At 37.4% G+C, this 16,999-nt stretch overlaps 1 protein-coding gene across 1 annotated transcript in view; it reads left to right on the forward strand.

Moving 5' to 3' along the window:
* The window catches only part of MMS22L (MMS22 like, DNA repair protein), a 95,690-nt gene that overhangs the window by 65,500 nt on the left and 13,191 nt on the right, over positions 1-16,999 (forward strand). Inside the window, exons 15-20 of the mRNA XM_048066560.2 lie at positions 3,822-4,012; positions 6,609-6,759; positions 11,542-11,684; positions 12,433-12,575; positions 12,729-12,888; positions 15,176-15,345. Of these exons, the coding sequence (XP_047922517.2) occupies positions 3,822-4,012; positions 6,609-6,759; positions 11,542-11,684; positions 12,433-12,575; positions 12,729-12,888; positions 15,176-15,345 (958 nt within the window). The remainder of the gene's footprint in view (positions 1-3,821; positions 4,013-6,608; positions 6,760-11,541; positions 11,685-12,432; positions 12,576-12,728; positions 12,889-15,175; positions 15,346-16,999) is intronic.

Raw genomic sequence — 16,999 nt, forward strand, 5'->3', positions numbered from 1 at the left:
TCTTCACTAAAATCCAAACTCTCACATTTTTTGTTCCCATATCTTTTCCATTCTGTATGCTGAAATCTTCATAGCTATCCCATATCTGAAGAAGTCTCAGCTTCCCCCAGCCAAATCTGTTGCTTTTAACACCTTAATGAAAACATTAAAATAAGACTAAGGCACAATGCGTTTATTGTCAGAATATCAAAATGCAAAACTTCTGATGCTGAGGCAAAAAGGGGCAGTTTTGTGAGGGAAGTTTCCAAGTTCAAGTGTCATTCTAGTCCTTTGGTCTGCAGAGAGCACAAGGGCCCTAATACGCATCTCTGAATCGAGGTGTGATGAAGCTTTGTTTCATTTTACTTCTGCTGACTTCTCTTTGAAAGAACTGACATTAGTAGTTGAAATTCTAAACATCAAAGCCATTTATCATGTTAGAAATACTCATACATTTCTACTCGATCTGCCTAGATTTATCCGAGGGTGTTGGTTCTGCAGGCGTGTTTTTTTATTATTTATTTGCTTGCTTCAACATCAAAAGGTCATTCAGGTCTTCTAAAAAGACTTGCCCGGGTTTAATCTTGGCTGTGGTGTGCATCTGAGCTCTGTGGATGCTATGGGTGGCCTGACGTGGTCTGGGAGCACCATCTGTGAAGAAACCAGTGTCTGGATTTATGGGCTGGGAGCCTCTGAGGATGGTAGCGTGTGTCCCTGGTAATACTGGCAGGAGGGGAGAGGGGTTCTGTCACTGTTACGGAGTCCCAAGCCCTTGTGGTTCAAATTAAATGATGGGTTTTTTTATGTCTGGAGGCTGATAGGTAGCCATGGCAGGTAATGGACTAGTAGTGACTCGTGTTTCCATTATTTGTGTAGGCTTTAGCATTTTGTGTCTTCTCCAGTTTGACCTAAATTTTCACTCAATTTTAGTAATCCAGGCTTGAAGTAGCAAAGGCAGGATGTGTGTTTACAAGACTTGTGTCCAAATAAATGGTTGCAGTTCCTTAACCAAATGTAGGACACAAAATCCTGCATACTGCCATTATTATATATACAACCAGCACAGTCCTCATTCATGTACCACAAACATTCCCTTCTTTTATAAAGCCAGGGTTTATTTTATCTGATAGCAAAATAGAAAAACAAACAACCAACAACAACAAAAAACAATCCCTTTTTGCAGAAGTAGAAAATCCGGGATTTAAGACAAGTAAAAATCCCCACCAAGTTATTACCATTGTAATGAGGCAACCAGTGGTTCCAGAGGTCTTAACGTAATGGAAAACTAGATGTATATGTTTTCAGAAATGGAGTGATGTTTTATGGGTTGCTTGTCTACTGTTAGAAGAATGTGGAAGCCTGAATAAAAGGTAAAATTGTGTTTATCTGCATTTTTATGGAATTAAATTTGCTTATTCGTAGAAGTAGCTGGCTACAAGAGCTGCAGCACGCATTGATGCTCCATCGATTCTAAGCATTTCCCTTATTGCAAGCATTTGTGTAGGTTACTATGAATAAACATAAATACTGATTTGTACGTGTTGCCCTTCCACTGACACAGAGATATATTACCTTACTTTGGAAGTCTGTACACCCTTCTGCTTTGCATAGATGTCTAAGGGAGATGCGAGCCACCCTTCTTTGGAGAGGCAATTTAGAGGAGAGGAAAAGGTCTTTGTGCAATTTTGCAATTTAGTCTGGACGTACGTAGGACAGAATTTGCTCCTGGAAGTTTTATTCTCTGCACTGTGAGGAATTGCACTTTCCTTTCTTAACAAAGTAAAGCAGAAAGTCCCTTTGTTTTTACTGTTAAACTTTTTTTTTTTTTAAATGGGGAAAACCCTATTTTTAACCTGCTTCTTTAGTCTTGCTTTAAGCTGCTTCTTTGCTTATTCATTGCCTGCCCTCTAGACCTCACAATTTCTGCACCCTTTTCTTTGTCCTTTTTTAATAAGGGATACTTCCAAAGAAGTATTACTTGACTTTTTATGCTAATCTCACTTCTATTTCAATTCATGTTGACTTGGATAATGTGCCCTGTAAATAGGAATACCAACTGACATACTGAATATAATCCTCACTTTCTAAGCGTTGATTGTTTTCACAGCATCCTTAAAGGGTAAGCTGTCTTACTATCCAAATATCATGGCTGGGAAACTGAGGCTAACAAAGGCTGTATGATTTATGTGAAGCCACACAGGGAATAAACGTTGGGTTTAGAGTTCCTGGCTTCTGTTCCTGTGTTTGGACTAGCGCCGTCTCTCTAAGAAATACTTGATTCCCCCTAATGTTACGTCCCCGTCCGCGTATGTTAAACGTAGCCATTCAAAAAGTAGCTGATACTCAATTTTCTCACTGTCTGTCCTATTGAAACTAATGGATGCCTACAGGCAGGCATAAGGTATCGTTACCTTTGACAGCCAGTATGTTTTATGCTTTAAATTAGGTGTTAGGCAGAATTTTTGGATACTAATTTGATATAATGAGATGCGCTTCTAATATCAACCCTTGTAAGTGAAGGCCTTGCAGCCAGCCTACTCTTTATTTAAAATTATTCCATTTCAGATGTCCTAATGAGTGCTGTGAGTTGTGTAATTCTCTTCTAATTTTCCCACATTCCCAGAAGGGAACTAGGGACTGGAGTTTTTTTTTTTTTTTTCTATTTTTGTTTTGGTTTATTTCAAATTAGGGTGAGCCCAGAATAAAGATCTAGGGGAAGAGTTTTTGTGAAATGCTTGCTATTTTGACAACAGCAATTAAAAAAATGTTTTTTATAGTCTACATATGTGAGCGTTAAGGCAAGTCTCAATGCCTCTGCTGTTTGCCATTATCTTATAAATATCTTGACTCTGACTTTACAGTGCTGTTTATAGAATTTAATAAAGCAAATGTAATAATGCTGCCTGTGCTTTAATGCACAATCTCAATTGAGTTGACCAGAAGATAAATAGGAACAGGAATGATAGTGCATTCCTACAGATTGTTTTTAATAAGCATGTTATTTAGTTGATCAGCCCAGTGCCATAATGCCTCCTATCCTGCTCTACCAGACAAATTTATTAATGCTTCCCCCCACCCCCCATTTCTCTGAGAACAGTGATTCCCTGCAGACATATCTCTATTAAACCTCTAGAAAGTCACAACTTCCAAATTAGATTAAGTAGCAGGAATGGTACTAGAAGAATCAAAGAAAATTGAGTGCGTTATTGAATTCATGCCACATTGTCTCAGGAAGAGATGGGAGTTATGTGTAGTGGTAACTTTTGTCCTTACTGTACTAACAAAGCTGTGGGCATTGCTGTCAAACCTAATTGTCTGCTGCACATCAGGACAAAATGAATCTTTTCCCTTATCAAAACTCGTACCTAGAGAGGTTTTACAAATGAGAAATAGGTTGCAGAAGGAAGCCTTACAATTGATCAAAATCATTTGCCATTATTTGCTGCGTACAACCCTACCCTGAAAACCTCGCTGGCAAAAAAATTTAAAAAGCATCTGGCTTTGGATTGTAAGCAGACTTGCTTGTCATGCTAGCAGTCGCAAAATGCAGATATTCATTTTAAAGCTGCCTATTTCTCATTTTGATCTGACATATTAAAAAGCATATAATTAATGGTTGACATTAGTAATTAACATTAACTTTATGGTGCTTAATATGCCATCATTCATCCATCAAATAACTGGTATGCATAATGTCTTTGCATAAAGGTTTTAATTACGCAAAATGATTCTCCAGTTCTCAGGCTCTACAGTATGAAGTAGTTGTAAACGCATTTCTAAAAAAAAAAAAAATCAGAAATTTTCATTTATTGAACGTAAACACTGTTTTTGTTTCTCCCTAGGAGTGTGCACAAACGGGTAAGCCAGGGACTTCAACCAGGGAATGCAGACCCAAACGCACAGCTTCCATTAGTGGCTAAAGAGCACCACCTTGCTGTCGCCAGTGCTCTCTGGAGAAATTTTTTTCCGTTTTTGAAGAGCCAAAGAATGTCACAGATGCCACCTTCGCCTCAGCTTGCTGATACAGCTGCAGGTTAGCATTGACCCTCCATGCTAATACTGGATTTGTTGCTGTATTCTGGGTCACAGACTTTCAAGGATTTTGTATTTGGGGATATTGCTGCTTACATGTGGTAACTCAAATATGCATAAATGCAAAAAAAAAATAAAAATAGATTCTTGCTAAATATTTTGACAAGAAGAAATATTGTAGTGCTGAATTACTTGATAGAATACAAACAGAGAACTCCAAAGGGGTTTGAAGCTATACAAGCCTGATTTCTTTTTCCTTCCTAGTCACAGATTATAATCAACATTGCAAATGTTATACAATATAAATGAGAATAATTTATTTCACTGTATCTAGAATTTGTATCTTTTTGTACAAGCTTATTATAACTTTGTGTTGAACCATCTTTTCACTGTGGCTGTGATTCAATCAAGTTTTTATTTTTGTGTAATATTTTATATCTGAAGACAATTTTTAAAAGGTTGATTGCATGACTGTTAGCTTTTGCTGAACCTTTATGGTCATGGCATGGCATAAAACTATGTCATAATTCAGTGTAATTTTTCATTTTGCTTTGCACTGAAGGGTCTTAATCTTGACGTGCAATATTCCATATGCGTGTGAACTCCCATGTGCAGCCAGATAATCAGCATGTCACTGAACGTGGGAAATCCCATTTTGATCTTTAATGTCAGTAGTGAGCATTGTATTCTGTAGTTGCAATAGTCCTTTAAATTATAGCTAAATGGATAGAAAAGTAAAGTATAATTTATTTTTTTTCCATCATGATGTGAATTAGATAAAGTTATAAGCTCAGAAGCACTGAGTTGGTAATAGAAACATGAAAAGACCCTTCGTTTGAATCAGCTCTACAGTAGTTAGTGACATTAATGAAGGAGGCAGTGTGCAACTGCAGTGGCCTCACACTGCTGAAGCATTTATGGAAAACAGCAATACAAATCAAAGGAAGAGGTTTTTAATGTCATAACTTTCATTCATTTCCTATGGTGTTACATCTTTTTATTTTATATTAACACAGTGGAATAGCAAGAAGAACAACCTATTATAAACTCTGCTGAAGAGAAGTGGAGTGCAGTTGTGACCTGCTTTATGTAGACATGTTAGGTAGTACTACAGAGGAGAAGGCAAACCCTTCCCACGCGGTACGAGCTTCTTGCCTTGGAGGTTGCAGCCCAGAGGAGAGAGTAGCTGTCACAGCTCTCCTGCTCCCCCTGCCAGGCAAATAGCCTGGGTCTTGCATTATCATTTCTGTCCCCGTTTTCTCCCTCACCCGTGTTACTGCTGGTGCTGCAGAAACAATGCAATAATCTGGAAGAAGACTGGCACAAATTGCTTCCTCACCTAAGGCAGAGCAGGGACTCTGTATGACCTCCTTTTTCATATTGAAGCACATAAGGAAATGTGAGGTCCATCATAGCTTAAGGTAGTCTGTCCCTACACCATTAATTAAAAGAGCTTCGTTGTTGGTGTTCCTGAAAACTAGCCTTTTCTGTCTAATTCAAAGTGGGCTTCTCAATGCTTGCAGTTTTATAAATCATTACCTTAATAAATTAATGTTGATACTTAACTTGAATTGGACAATTTGGGAACCAGTGAGCCTGTTATTTTGGTCCCCTCCAAAGACAGTGTTCCTGACTCATTTGTTGCCACTCATTTCCTATAACATAATAACTGCTCGGCATTTCAGATTACATTACATTAAATGCATTTGTCTTTTGTAGCATCAATGATTGTGCTTTAATTTTTATGCTAGCAGGGTTTTATATAGATTCTGCAGCAGACCTAGCAGGAACAGCAAAAAGTTGTGCTTCATTAAAAAAAAAAAACAACCTATATGCCAAGTAGTACTACCCCCAGTTTCTAGATCTGCAGCTGTTACATGAAGATCCTTTTTTCAAGAGTAAGCTTGTCTGTAGTGCTTTATTTACACAATAACCTCTGATACCTGAAAGCTTATTCTAAAAATAGAAAGATACCAGCTTCTACTCAGTGCATCCTTTCCAAATACAGTTCTTCCCTGCGAGAGATGTGTAAAAACAAAAAGTAGGTAAATAAAACTCAACTCTGTAAAGCACAGCAATACTTGTGTGTATAAGGGAAGAAGTGGTAGATGGAGACAAAAAAGGGAGGCCAAGAAGGATTAAAAAAAAAAAGTTATTTTCACTGTTTTGCATTTGGTGTCTTATATCGACTTAAAAACCCCCAGAATCATAGAATGGCTGAGGTTGGAAGGGACCTCTGAGGATCACCTAGTCCAACCCCCATGCCAAGCAGGATCACCTAGAGCACATTGTACAGGATGGCATCCAGACAGGTTTTTAATATCTCCAGAGGAGACTCCACAACCTGTCTGGGCAACCTGTGTCAGTGCTCTGTCACCCTCACAGGAAAGAAGTGAACCCCTTGGGATAGAGACTACATTTTGCCATGTATGCAAATGCTATCCGTTAGAACTGTTGCCCAGTTTTAATTGAGATTTTTGGTACTTCCAGAAATGCACAGTAATGATTTTAATTAATTCTCAATGCTTTTTTTTGTAAAACAGGAATGCACGAGAAAACATTAACATGGTACCATGTTTTTCTCTCTTTAAAATCAGGTTTTACTCTCTTAGCTTTGGATATACCCAGCAAAGCCCTATCAGATCTTCAGCCACAACCTGTTCTATCAATGATGCAGCTGTTTGGATGGGATGACATGGTGTGGCCTCACCTGGTGTCAAGATATCTGAGTCACCTAATTCAAAACAGGTAAAAAAACTGCAACCACATGTTCTCTGACGTCCTTCCAGTACCTTCTCATTCCTTCTTCAGACTTGGGAAAACATTGCTTAAAAGAGCAATGTTTCGTTAAGTTGGTCCAGGTTTTTTGCATCTGTTAAAGTTCTAGATTTCTTGAAAACATCATTTCCTCTTGCATCATTCACACGGTGTAGTGGGTGTTATTTGTGTGGGTTGGATTTTTTGTTTATTTGTTTTACATATAAATAGTTTAGGATATTCAAAATTTGTCAGGAAGATAGGTAAGTATTTTGAAAAAGTTGTTTTTTATGACAGACCACTTTCTTCCAAATGGAAACAGTGTTGTTACTAACAGATTTTGGAATACATGCACTGAGACAGTGTCTCCAGTGCAGTACTCTGGTGAAGAGCCATACTGTGCCAAAGTGAAATGCCTGAACCCATAACCTATTTTTCATTTGCATAGTTGTAGCTAACTATCTATCCCCTTTTATTGTTGTTGCTCTTTGGCAGTTGTTAGAGCTTGGCAAAGCATTAGCCTCCTACCCTAGCTGCACTTTAATTTGGTAAACCTGGTAAATTCTAAAACGTCTTGTTAAAAGTACTGGTCTTATTCTTCTCATGCCACTTATATTTAATATAAAAACTTAAATCTTACTATAAAAAGTCAAGTTATACATTATCACAGAAATTTGAAGATACTACACAGCAATTATTTAATGTTAAAATGTCTTGACTTCTTCAAAAGGAAGAAGTTCTTCAGGAAGCTGAGGACGATGGGTTGGGTAGTGTTGAAAGTATAAGGAAAATGACTGTAAGAAAATGCATGCATTAAACCCTTCTTATTGACAAGCTTGAAACACTTTCTGAGCACATATTAATGTTCACGGAGCTCAGGTTTCTGAGACCTGCTAAATGGATGCTTTAAACTAAGTAATGGGATTACAAAATGTCACATTCCTATGTTTTATATATACCAATGTTAAATTTTCACAAAATCACGGGACTGTTTAGGTTGGAAGGGACCTCTCAAGCTCAGATAGTCTGACTTGTCCAATGCTCTGCTCAAGCAGGGTCAACTAGAGCAGATTGCCCAGGACTATGTTCAGTCAGAATTTTATATACCTGAAAAAATGTATTCCTCTTAATAGGTCTGTATAAACCCAAGATAGATGGTGTTGAGTAGTGGTTGTTGTGGTGTGTTCCCCCCACTTCTGAATCAGGCTTTGGAAGCAGGGGAGGTGAGAGAGGACAGAGAGAGTGTGTCTGTGTTGGGCTGTATTTGAAAGTGAAAAATGTTGCACGTTTTTTAGGGTACAAATTGCACTAAGTAACATAGCTGTAAATCGTGGTAAAGGCTGTTTAAGTGTGAGTGGTGAAGAAAAGTCTATGGCCCTTTTGAAGGGAGATATTAAAAGAAGCTGAAATTAGTTCCCCTTCAGTCACTTTGTAACTCAAGAAGTGAGCATTCACTCTGATTTGCTGCCTTTCTCTTGTGTGATCGTTGCAGGGTCAGTTTCATGCAAGGTTTCAGATACGTAGCATGTGCTGAATGAAATAGGAGTTAAGTGTGTAAATGCCCATTTATAATTTAAATTTGGTTGCTCTTCAGGTAAGATCAAGGAAAACACTTTCATGCCTAAACTGGAATTTTAGTGTAATTTAGGTGCTTAAAGCTAATTAACAGCTCTCCCAGTAAACACTTCAGGGAAAGCAGTTCCTTAAATATACATTAGCAATATTCACCTGACATATTGGTATATATGTATCCATGTATATATGTATATATATATAGCCATCCTGTCTGAGTACCTGATGTTTATTGTTTTTGGAACCGTGGCCTAAGTATTCATGTTTCCAATTATTCGGTAGCATGGTTGCATTAGCAAATAGAGAACCTGAACGTATGGCTAGCACTGAGTTCCCCCTACAGCACAGCTGCCATAATTTCATCTAAAAATGCAGTTAGCACTGACGGTATTTACCACGTCTGCTGGTTGAACAGTTAGAGCGTTTGTGCAAGACTTGGGAAGACCCTAGCGAAGTGAGCCTTGCACTTCAAGGGGGTTCAAACTTTTATGTCGAAATGCCATCCTGGGAATGAGAGGCTCTTGCCATCCTCTTGCAGGCTGTGCCATGGAGTTACTGAAAATGTCAGGTTCATGGATCCGTATCAAGAGAACTAGGAGAACTAGAATGAGAAATTGTGACTCCATGGTTCATTGATGATGGATATTTGTCTTTTGCTGCCGTGCGTATATTCTTACTCTTTCTGGTTCTCTTTCATATGTTCTCATTCTTTCTCATTCTCATTTTTTTCTTTCTGAGTCTCTCTTGCTTGCTCCTTTCCCAAAAGCTCCTCTTGGGAGCAGGGGACATATTTGCCTCTCTGTGAGAGTGCTTTATTTTTGCCCCTAAGCTGTTGGGGTTGTGATTGGCAAGCCTCAAGGAGAATTGTCTGTTTCCCCTATCAGTTGCCTCAAGGCCTATCAAGGTAAAAACTGAAGGATCTGAGCCTCGAACATATGTCCCTGCTTCATCAACAGAGCTGTCGGGTGCTCAGGCTGCCTTATGAAAGGGCAATGAGTACCTAAGAAAAGACTTCTGAGAGAATTATACAGATGTATCGTTCTCTAAACATTGTCATTTTATTATATGCTAATAAGACAACTTTTTCGTGTGTGTAATATAGTTCACGTCCTTATTTACCTTAGGCAGTTGTAGAACAAAAGTTATCAAAGTATCTAAGTGCTGGGCTCTTAAGGCTTCATGGTTACTGTGCTGTGATAATTTTCACATCAAACATTCTCGGTTAAAAAGTGAAAAGATTATTTTGTTGCTGATGCTGTTACACCCTGCAAGGGCAGCCTGGTCTCTTTAGGATTGAAGCTGTGTCCTGCCTATCAGCTACTTCAGTGTTGGTAACGAGAGTTCTGTTCAAGAGCTGTGTGCCCTTGGGAACATGTGCACGAGCTCTGGTATGTGTTTTTTTTTTTTTTGTTTTTTTTTTTTTTTTCGGTAGTGCTTGAAGTTCATCTCCCAACCAGTGTTGTGTAGTACATGATAGTATTATAACTGGTTTATGCATCTTAAAGCATGTGTTTGAGCTCATTGGTTTAAAAGGACCACTTGCCATGCTTGTAGCAGGTAGTTACTGTTCTTTCCTTTCTGAAGGAGTAGGAACACATTCCTCTCCAGTTTTAGGAAGATGCCTAAGTGGCCCACCTACAAACAAACAAGAGAAACATGAGTGAGAGTACAGCAGAAAGTGTGTTTGTAAGCCTTTGGGTCCATGGAGACTAGCTGTGTACACTGAGATTACATAAGGTTGGATTTTGTTGTTATTGTTTACACATTACTGCAAAGAGCATGAAGTCCATAGGTAGTCCGTAGTCCTGTTTTGTTGTGTTTGTGTTTTTTTTGTTTGGCACTGGAATTTAATTTTCATATTTTATATTTTGTTTGCATTTGGTCTCCTTGTTTTGTCAGTAGCACTTCAGCAGGGATGTTCATACAAAATGTACAGTTGTCCTTCCTTTAACTAACTGAAAAAGAAATATAAACCACAGTAAAACAAACAAAAAAAAAACCTTTATTAATGGTGTTCAGTGAGAAGCAGAATCCAGTTTGGCTACCACAGGTCTATGTGGACCTTTGTTGACTCTGTTGCGAGCATGAGTAAAAATTCAGTGGAAAATAAGTAGATTTATATGTACATATATCAAGAAAAGAGTACAAGGATTTTTCATTAAAGTCAAAGCACCTAGGACTGACTAGGGAGGAAATCTCTCAAATAAAAAGGTCTAACTATTTTCAAGAAATCTCACTGACCTGAAGCACACGAGGAGCTCATCCGCTAGGAATTGCAAACAGGGTGCAGAACAGACCTGCTGTCCATTAGCAAGGAGTTTCTGCAGAATTAATGATGTGGGGCTGATGTGCTTGGGAAAAAGTGACTGCAGCAGCTACTCATGGTGGTAAGGCGCGTAAAACTTTGGCAGTGCTGAACAGTTGAGCAGCGTGGTTATGCGTTGAGTGTTGATGGTGCCATTGTTTCCAGCCTGACCCCTGGCTGGGTGTTCGACTGAGAGCACGTACAAGTTTGCTGTGTGTGTGAGTGTATATACCTGTGTGTGTACACATACATAAATGCATACATATAGGCATTTTTAAATATATATCAAGTTTAGCAGCTTCCTTTTGCATCTCCAGGCTGTCTTTTTATCTTTTCATTTTTTTAATCTAACAAGACACGTCTTTATTTGCTAAAGCAGACCTTCTCCATCTCTTTATGTAGTTAGAATAAAGTAGACTTAGAGGTACCTGAGCTAGCTTCATATGAAAGGCTGGGGAAGCATAAGCAGCATCAATACGAAGTTCCAGGTTGATTCAGATAAACTGTTCTCAGCGTTGTATGTCAGCGGTTTGGATAGCACTGTCAAATTATCCAGTGAGAGAATAAGACATTCTCCGTTGTGTGAATATTTTTCTCCTTCTGTTTTGTTTTATGCAGAGAAAACAAACATATGAAAGCAATCGTTTATATGCTTTTATGTTACTATATGTGGCATTACAGAATTTATCATTTTATCTGTACTTAGGCATCAGGATACGGTGAGCAAAATCTGTGGAGTACACAGAAGGAATGCTGTTTTGTCCTTTCCGTTACTTTATTTCTAATTGCTTATATGCACAGTTTCTATATATCCAGACCCAAATGGAACACTCTGTCACCTTTTCACATGCTTCTATTAGATCTCTTTACCTTTTATTCCTCTTCTACCTATGCAGTGAGCTGTGTGAAGCTTTTTCTAAGATGGGCTATACATCCTACGAAGCTCTGACAGTACGTTCTTGGTTTCGATGCGTTTTGCAAATGTTCATAGATCAACCGACTGGTATGCTGGCCAAGACAGATGCTGAGCGAACAGTTGGTAAGTGTTCACATTTCCCTAATGTTTGTAGTAACGATTCTATATTGCAAAACTGGCAAACATTTTCAGCTAATTACAAAATGTATTTTTGTTTGTATTCCTTTACTTTTACCTAATTACAAAATGTGTTTCTTTACGCTGTTTGTGCTATTTATTGATGGTTTGCCTGCTCTGCATATGACAAATTTATCACAAACAAAGATAAAAGAGCTTGTTTCCTTGGAAGCAAAGAACAAAAACTTGCTCCCAAGGAGACAAGCTATTTTTCCCCCATGGAGAAACTGTTCTGAAAAAAGTGAAAATCTGAAGTAAATAGTCAGAAATCATGCTGTGAACCCCCTAAAAGAAAAAAAAATCCATTTTCAAGTAATTTTTCCCTGGCTTATATTGAATATTTTGCTGTCTTAGAGCAATATTTCATCACTTCTTCTACAAAACTCTGCAGTTCTAATTATCTGTAGAACACCTCTTCTAGCAACTATATCTTTATGCACATTTTGCAGATTTCTAAGAAACCATCAGGAAAATGAAAGACTTGGTTGTCCATCTTTAATATTCTTCATTCTTGTACATCCATTTTAGAAACATAACTATTTTAGTCACACATTCTTTGTCTAGAAAGATGCTGTCAGTTGCAGAATCTGTATGTCAGATATTTCAAAATCATGTTTCACCTTATGATTTTGTGTCTGAAGTAAGTAGAAAAGCATAACTGTGTGCTGTATTTCTGCTCTCTTGTAACAATCAGGGAAAGCCTATAAGGAACAGCTAACTGAAATGACAAGACTGATTTTTAAACTCTCAGAAGTAGAAAACATTCTCTCAAAGGCTCATGTTGAAGAATCAGTTCTGAAGCAAGACCCTAAAAATGCTCTTGTCCAATTCATTAAGGTACTGTACATCTTTGTCTTAGCTCATAGGAGAACTTGAGTGAAAAGAAATTATATATTAGATTTTTTTGTGTATGCAAAAAGAAATTACCCAAACCTCATGAGAGACTTAGTAAGTTTATTTATATTTATTTCAATGTTTTTGTTTTCTCAGGCTGTTGGTAGAACTTACAGTGGCCTTCAGACACTCCCTGAGAAATCTGCCATGATACTAAAGTCTATGGAGTATTTAGGTGATGTATTAAAGTATGTAAAACCTTACCTGAAGGTAAAAGGGCCTCCAGAAGGTCTGCAGCTTACATATTGGATCACAGGTAATTATTTTGCAACCTCTTCTCTGTTAGGAAATAGTTGTATAAGAAATCGGTAAAATGTGACTTAATACCTTTGTTTTTTGTACTGTTCATCTTAATGGTTTAAAAAAGCAAAGTCACCAAGACGTTACAGTTAAATATTTATTTTTCATCCATTAATTTTCTTTTTTTATCCTGATGCTGTGAATCCTAACCTTCACGTGATTTTTTAAAAATTATCCCTGCAAACCAGTATCTTCAAAAGTAAGATATTTTCATGTCTTTTGCCACTGAAAATCACTTGTTTTACCTAAACAAAACCAGAAACAATGACAGGTCAGTGAAGCAGTTTTATGATGCTCCATATTTACTGGAGTTATGATAACAGAGAGGTCTGCCTAATCAAATTAGCAATGTAATATGAATCCTTTTAGAATTACTCCTCTTATATACAACTTGTGCTTTATTAAAACTCAAATTCTACCATTCTTTCAATAAAATGAAGAAACAATGATAGGATGGGAGAATGAGTGCTGTTTGTTATGAGTAAATATGCCACAGTCTGATTCACTTATCTTTAAAAATGCAGTAAGCCTTATATATCTTTAAGACAGAGATAATGATTTGCATGCACACACAATATACATCATGATTGTGAGGAGTACAGTGAAAAGCATGACCACCATGCAAAAGCGTGCATCAAATGCAATGAAATTTGAATTCTGTTAAAAATACTTTTCTATTGCAAGAGCTGCGTATTTTGATGTACATGACGTCTGTCAAATGAAATGTTTTTTAGATATCCAGTTGTTGGGGTGGAGCCTTGTAAAGTAATTTTAGATTGGTATTTTCCTTTCTGTTCTTTGCAGTAGGAAATGATTCATCTTCAACCATGCTGTTGTGTGCAAGAAATTGTCCTTTCTATTTTAGATAAAAAATAAGTTTAAAAAAGACTTTAAGGTATTTAAGTGTATTTCAGTCTCTTCTTCACATTCTGTGAGCTTGTTAAATTATAAGGACAAAGCCAGATTCATAACAAATCTGAAAAACCTGCCGTTTGCGGACACCGTACGTGTCAGATTGCGTCTTCTACTATCCCATACATCACAGCAGTGATAATAGAAGGAGTACTTTTAGTCAGAATGATCATGTTTCTTTCAAAAGAGGAAGCTCAGACAACGTTATTAGAAGTATTGTTTAGTGATCATTCTCTTTCTCTATGATTGATTGTTGTGTTTTCTTTCACTCCGCAAGATTAATGTTGTTTTTCGTTGCTTTTAGAGATGGTAATGGATGACTTTTATAGATTAATAATATCTTGTAACAGCCTGCTTTTGATCTCTCATTATTTTTGAAGTCTTAAACATATTTTCATGGGGTATTCCTGTAGTTTACACCTAGCAAATTTTTTTTGCTTCTAATTAAATATAAACTTAAGAATGTTTGTGCAAACTACTACATAGGAATCTGCTTAATTAGACACTTTATTTTTTTACATATGTATTTTGAGTATTAACACGAGTTATTTTCTCAAGAAAAATTGCATCTCACCTGTAATAAGAAGTTTCTCAAAGTCTGGGTATTTACACATCAACATTTTTTTTCCTTTTTTTTTTTTTTGAAACTCAAAACAAGTTCTTAAAACTGTCTCATAGCTGTGCAAGTGATATGATAACGTGTAGAAAACAAGGTGTTCTCTGAGGCTCTTGTTTTGTGGACTGAGAGCCCACAAATATCTGGAGAGACATTTCTGGTTTAATGCAGTTAGCTGCTCCTCATCTTTTTCAGTCTGCCAAATTAAATACATTAAACACAATTTGAAAGCTATTTAATGTTTTCCTAGCATGGAATTTGGTGAGTAGTTGCTGAGGTGGCCACAGCGTTGTTAGAAATATGAATGGAAGGCAAAGGCACTGCCTTTTTGTACAATGCGATCAATGCACACGGTAAGGTCGATGTGCTGTAAGAGCACGTGTGCTGATTGCAGTAGTGTTACGTACCAAGGTTAGTTAATTCTTCTGCAGGGCTGTGAGAGAATGCCCTTTCTTCAGCTTTACTGTACTTTTCCTAAAACAGCTCCACTTGTATTGAAACCTGTAATAGATTGAAACAATTTGGTACTTCTACTTTGCTGAATTGTAAATGGACTTAAAATTTTCTTGGGGCTGTCTCTAAGGGAATGAGACAGTTGCTGTTGTTACTCTTGGATTATCTACTCAACACATTTCCTCTTCAGGCTTTCTTTTTTTCTTTTTTTTTTTTTCGTGATTGTAAATTGCTTTGGGATTTCTTGGTTCTTTTTCAACAGGATGTCTTGTAAAGAACTGGGCACCAATACTGGCCACTTCCAAAGCACAGCAACTCCTGTTCCGCATCATAGATTGCTTGCTGCTCCCCCACTCTGTGCTCCAGCAGGACAAAGAGCTGCCTGTGGCTTTGCTGTCTGCCATCCAGGAAAGCCTACATCTTTATCTTCAGGTAAATATCTGAACTCTATTATCAGCAGACAAACGTAGCTTTAGGAAAAGATTCATACAGCAGAGGAGGTGCTTTTTTGTTTTGTTTTGTTTTGTTTTGTTTTGTTTTTTCCCCTAATCAGAACAAGCATTGACGGAATATAAAGAAGCAGCAAGAGATTTTTCTTCTTGTGGAAGTGGAAGGAAAAATGCCACCCTATTGGCTTTCCTCTTATTGCATGCAGTTACGCTGTGCTACCTTCGAGAGTTGCCAGTCTGCTTGCTGTATATAGAGAGGCTCTTAGCCAACCTGCTGTTTGCACTGTCTCTGATGTAAGAGATTTCTGAAACAGCGGATGAAATAATCATAATATGTAGCAAGACCCTTGTTGAGATGACAGAGCAAACAAATGTTTTAAATCATCCTTGACTTTGCTAACTCTAGATAATTAAAGATGAGCCATTCTGAGTAGTTTGAGTTGCTCTTAGTAACAAAAGACAAGCCTCTGCATATCATGGCACTGTTTTATCTTAATACTTTGATGATGTGTTTTGCTGAATCAAATGCTTTTCCTACTGTTTATGCTTACATGTGTAAAGCTTCGTGTCCTGTTACTCGTCTCATTCTCCCCTCAGCTTACCTATCACTCTTGAAACTCTGCAAGGCTTGGTGATGCTGTAGAAAGAGGTTAATTCCTATGGGTGAGGAAAAGGTGGTATTTTTAAAATAAATAAGTTGGTATATTTTACCTTGTAATCCTTGCAACTTTTTTGCTTGTTTTTTCACTTCACTCCTAATCTTCATTTTGATTGTAGTTTTAACTGATTACATACCGGATCATATTGTGAAATAATATAGTGGTGACATTGTAAACATCCCTTGGATTTATTCCTTCTTTCAAAAGTTGCATTGTGATTGATGGCCTGTCATATGGAAATGAATATGATTATATAATGATGTGCAGAATATGACTTGCTTTGCTGCTCTGTAGGTATTTTCAGAAGCTATATACATGTAGGACCATCTGGACACTGATATTACTACAGAGTGTGACTGTCTGCTTGCTAATTTAGTATTTTAGTCAGAGAGCACTCTTTCTCTGTAGTCTGCACATACGGATGTAGTTTTAAGATGAAGCCACTCAAGTTGGTTTTGAAGTCCAAGTGTTGTGGACCTTTGTTTCCTGTTTTCTCTGCCAGTCTCTGACTTTCTGACCTCACTGTGGGACTCTTCAGCAATCTGCTGCTTAGTCCATGTGCTTTCAGGCTAAGCTAGATGATCTTATTGACTCAGTAGTTTATTTTAGATAATGCTGTTTCTAGAAAACTAGCAATTTTTTAATTTGATAAAGACTTGGGGAGAGAAGACAAAGAGGAGAAGACTTATTTTTCCTATTTCAATATACAACTTTTACATGTTATTATTTGTTTGTATTTACAAGGTTTCAGCATTTTAAATGCTACAAACCTCTTCATTAATTCAGAAATATTTCCTTCCCCTTTGTTTGGGAAAGTGGAAAAATGCCAACTTAGAGTCAACTCAAAATGGAAAATATTTCAATATCAGTTCCAAAACTGATTCTCTTAGGGCTGCTTCTGAGATCCTTTGAGATCAAGTGGATACTAGGGACTCTGACTTCTCAAGTAATTGTTTCACAGTTGGCTTAAGCCAAGTT

This window comes from Anser cygnoides, chromosome 3 (assembly GCF_040182565.1).
Source record: "Anser cygnoides isolate HZ-2024a breed goose chromosome 3, Taihu_goose_T2T_genome, whole genome shotgun sequence".
Taxonomy (NCBI): domain Eukaryota; kingdom Metazoa; phylum Chordata; class Aves; order Anseriformes; family Anatidae; genus Anser; species Anser cygnoides.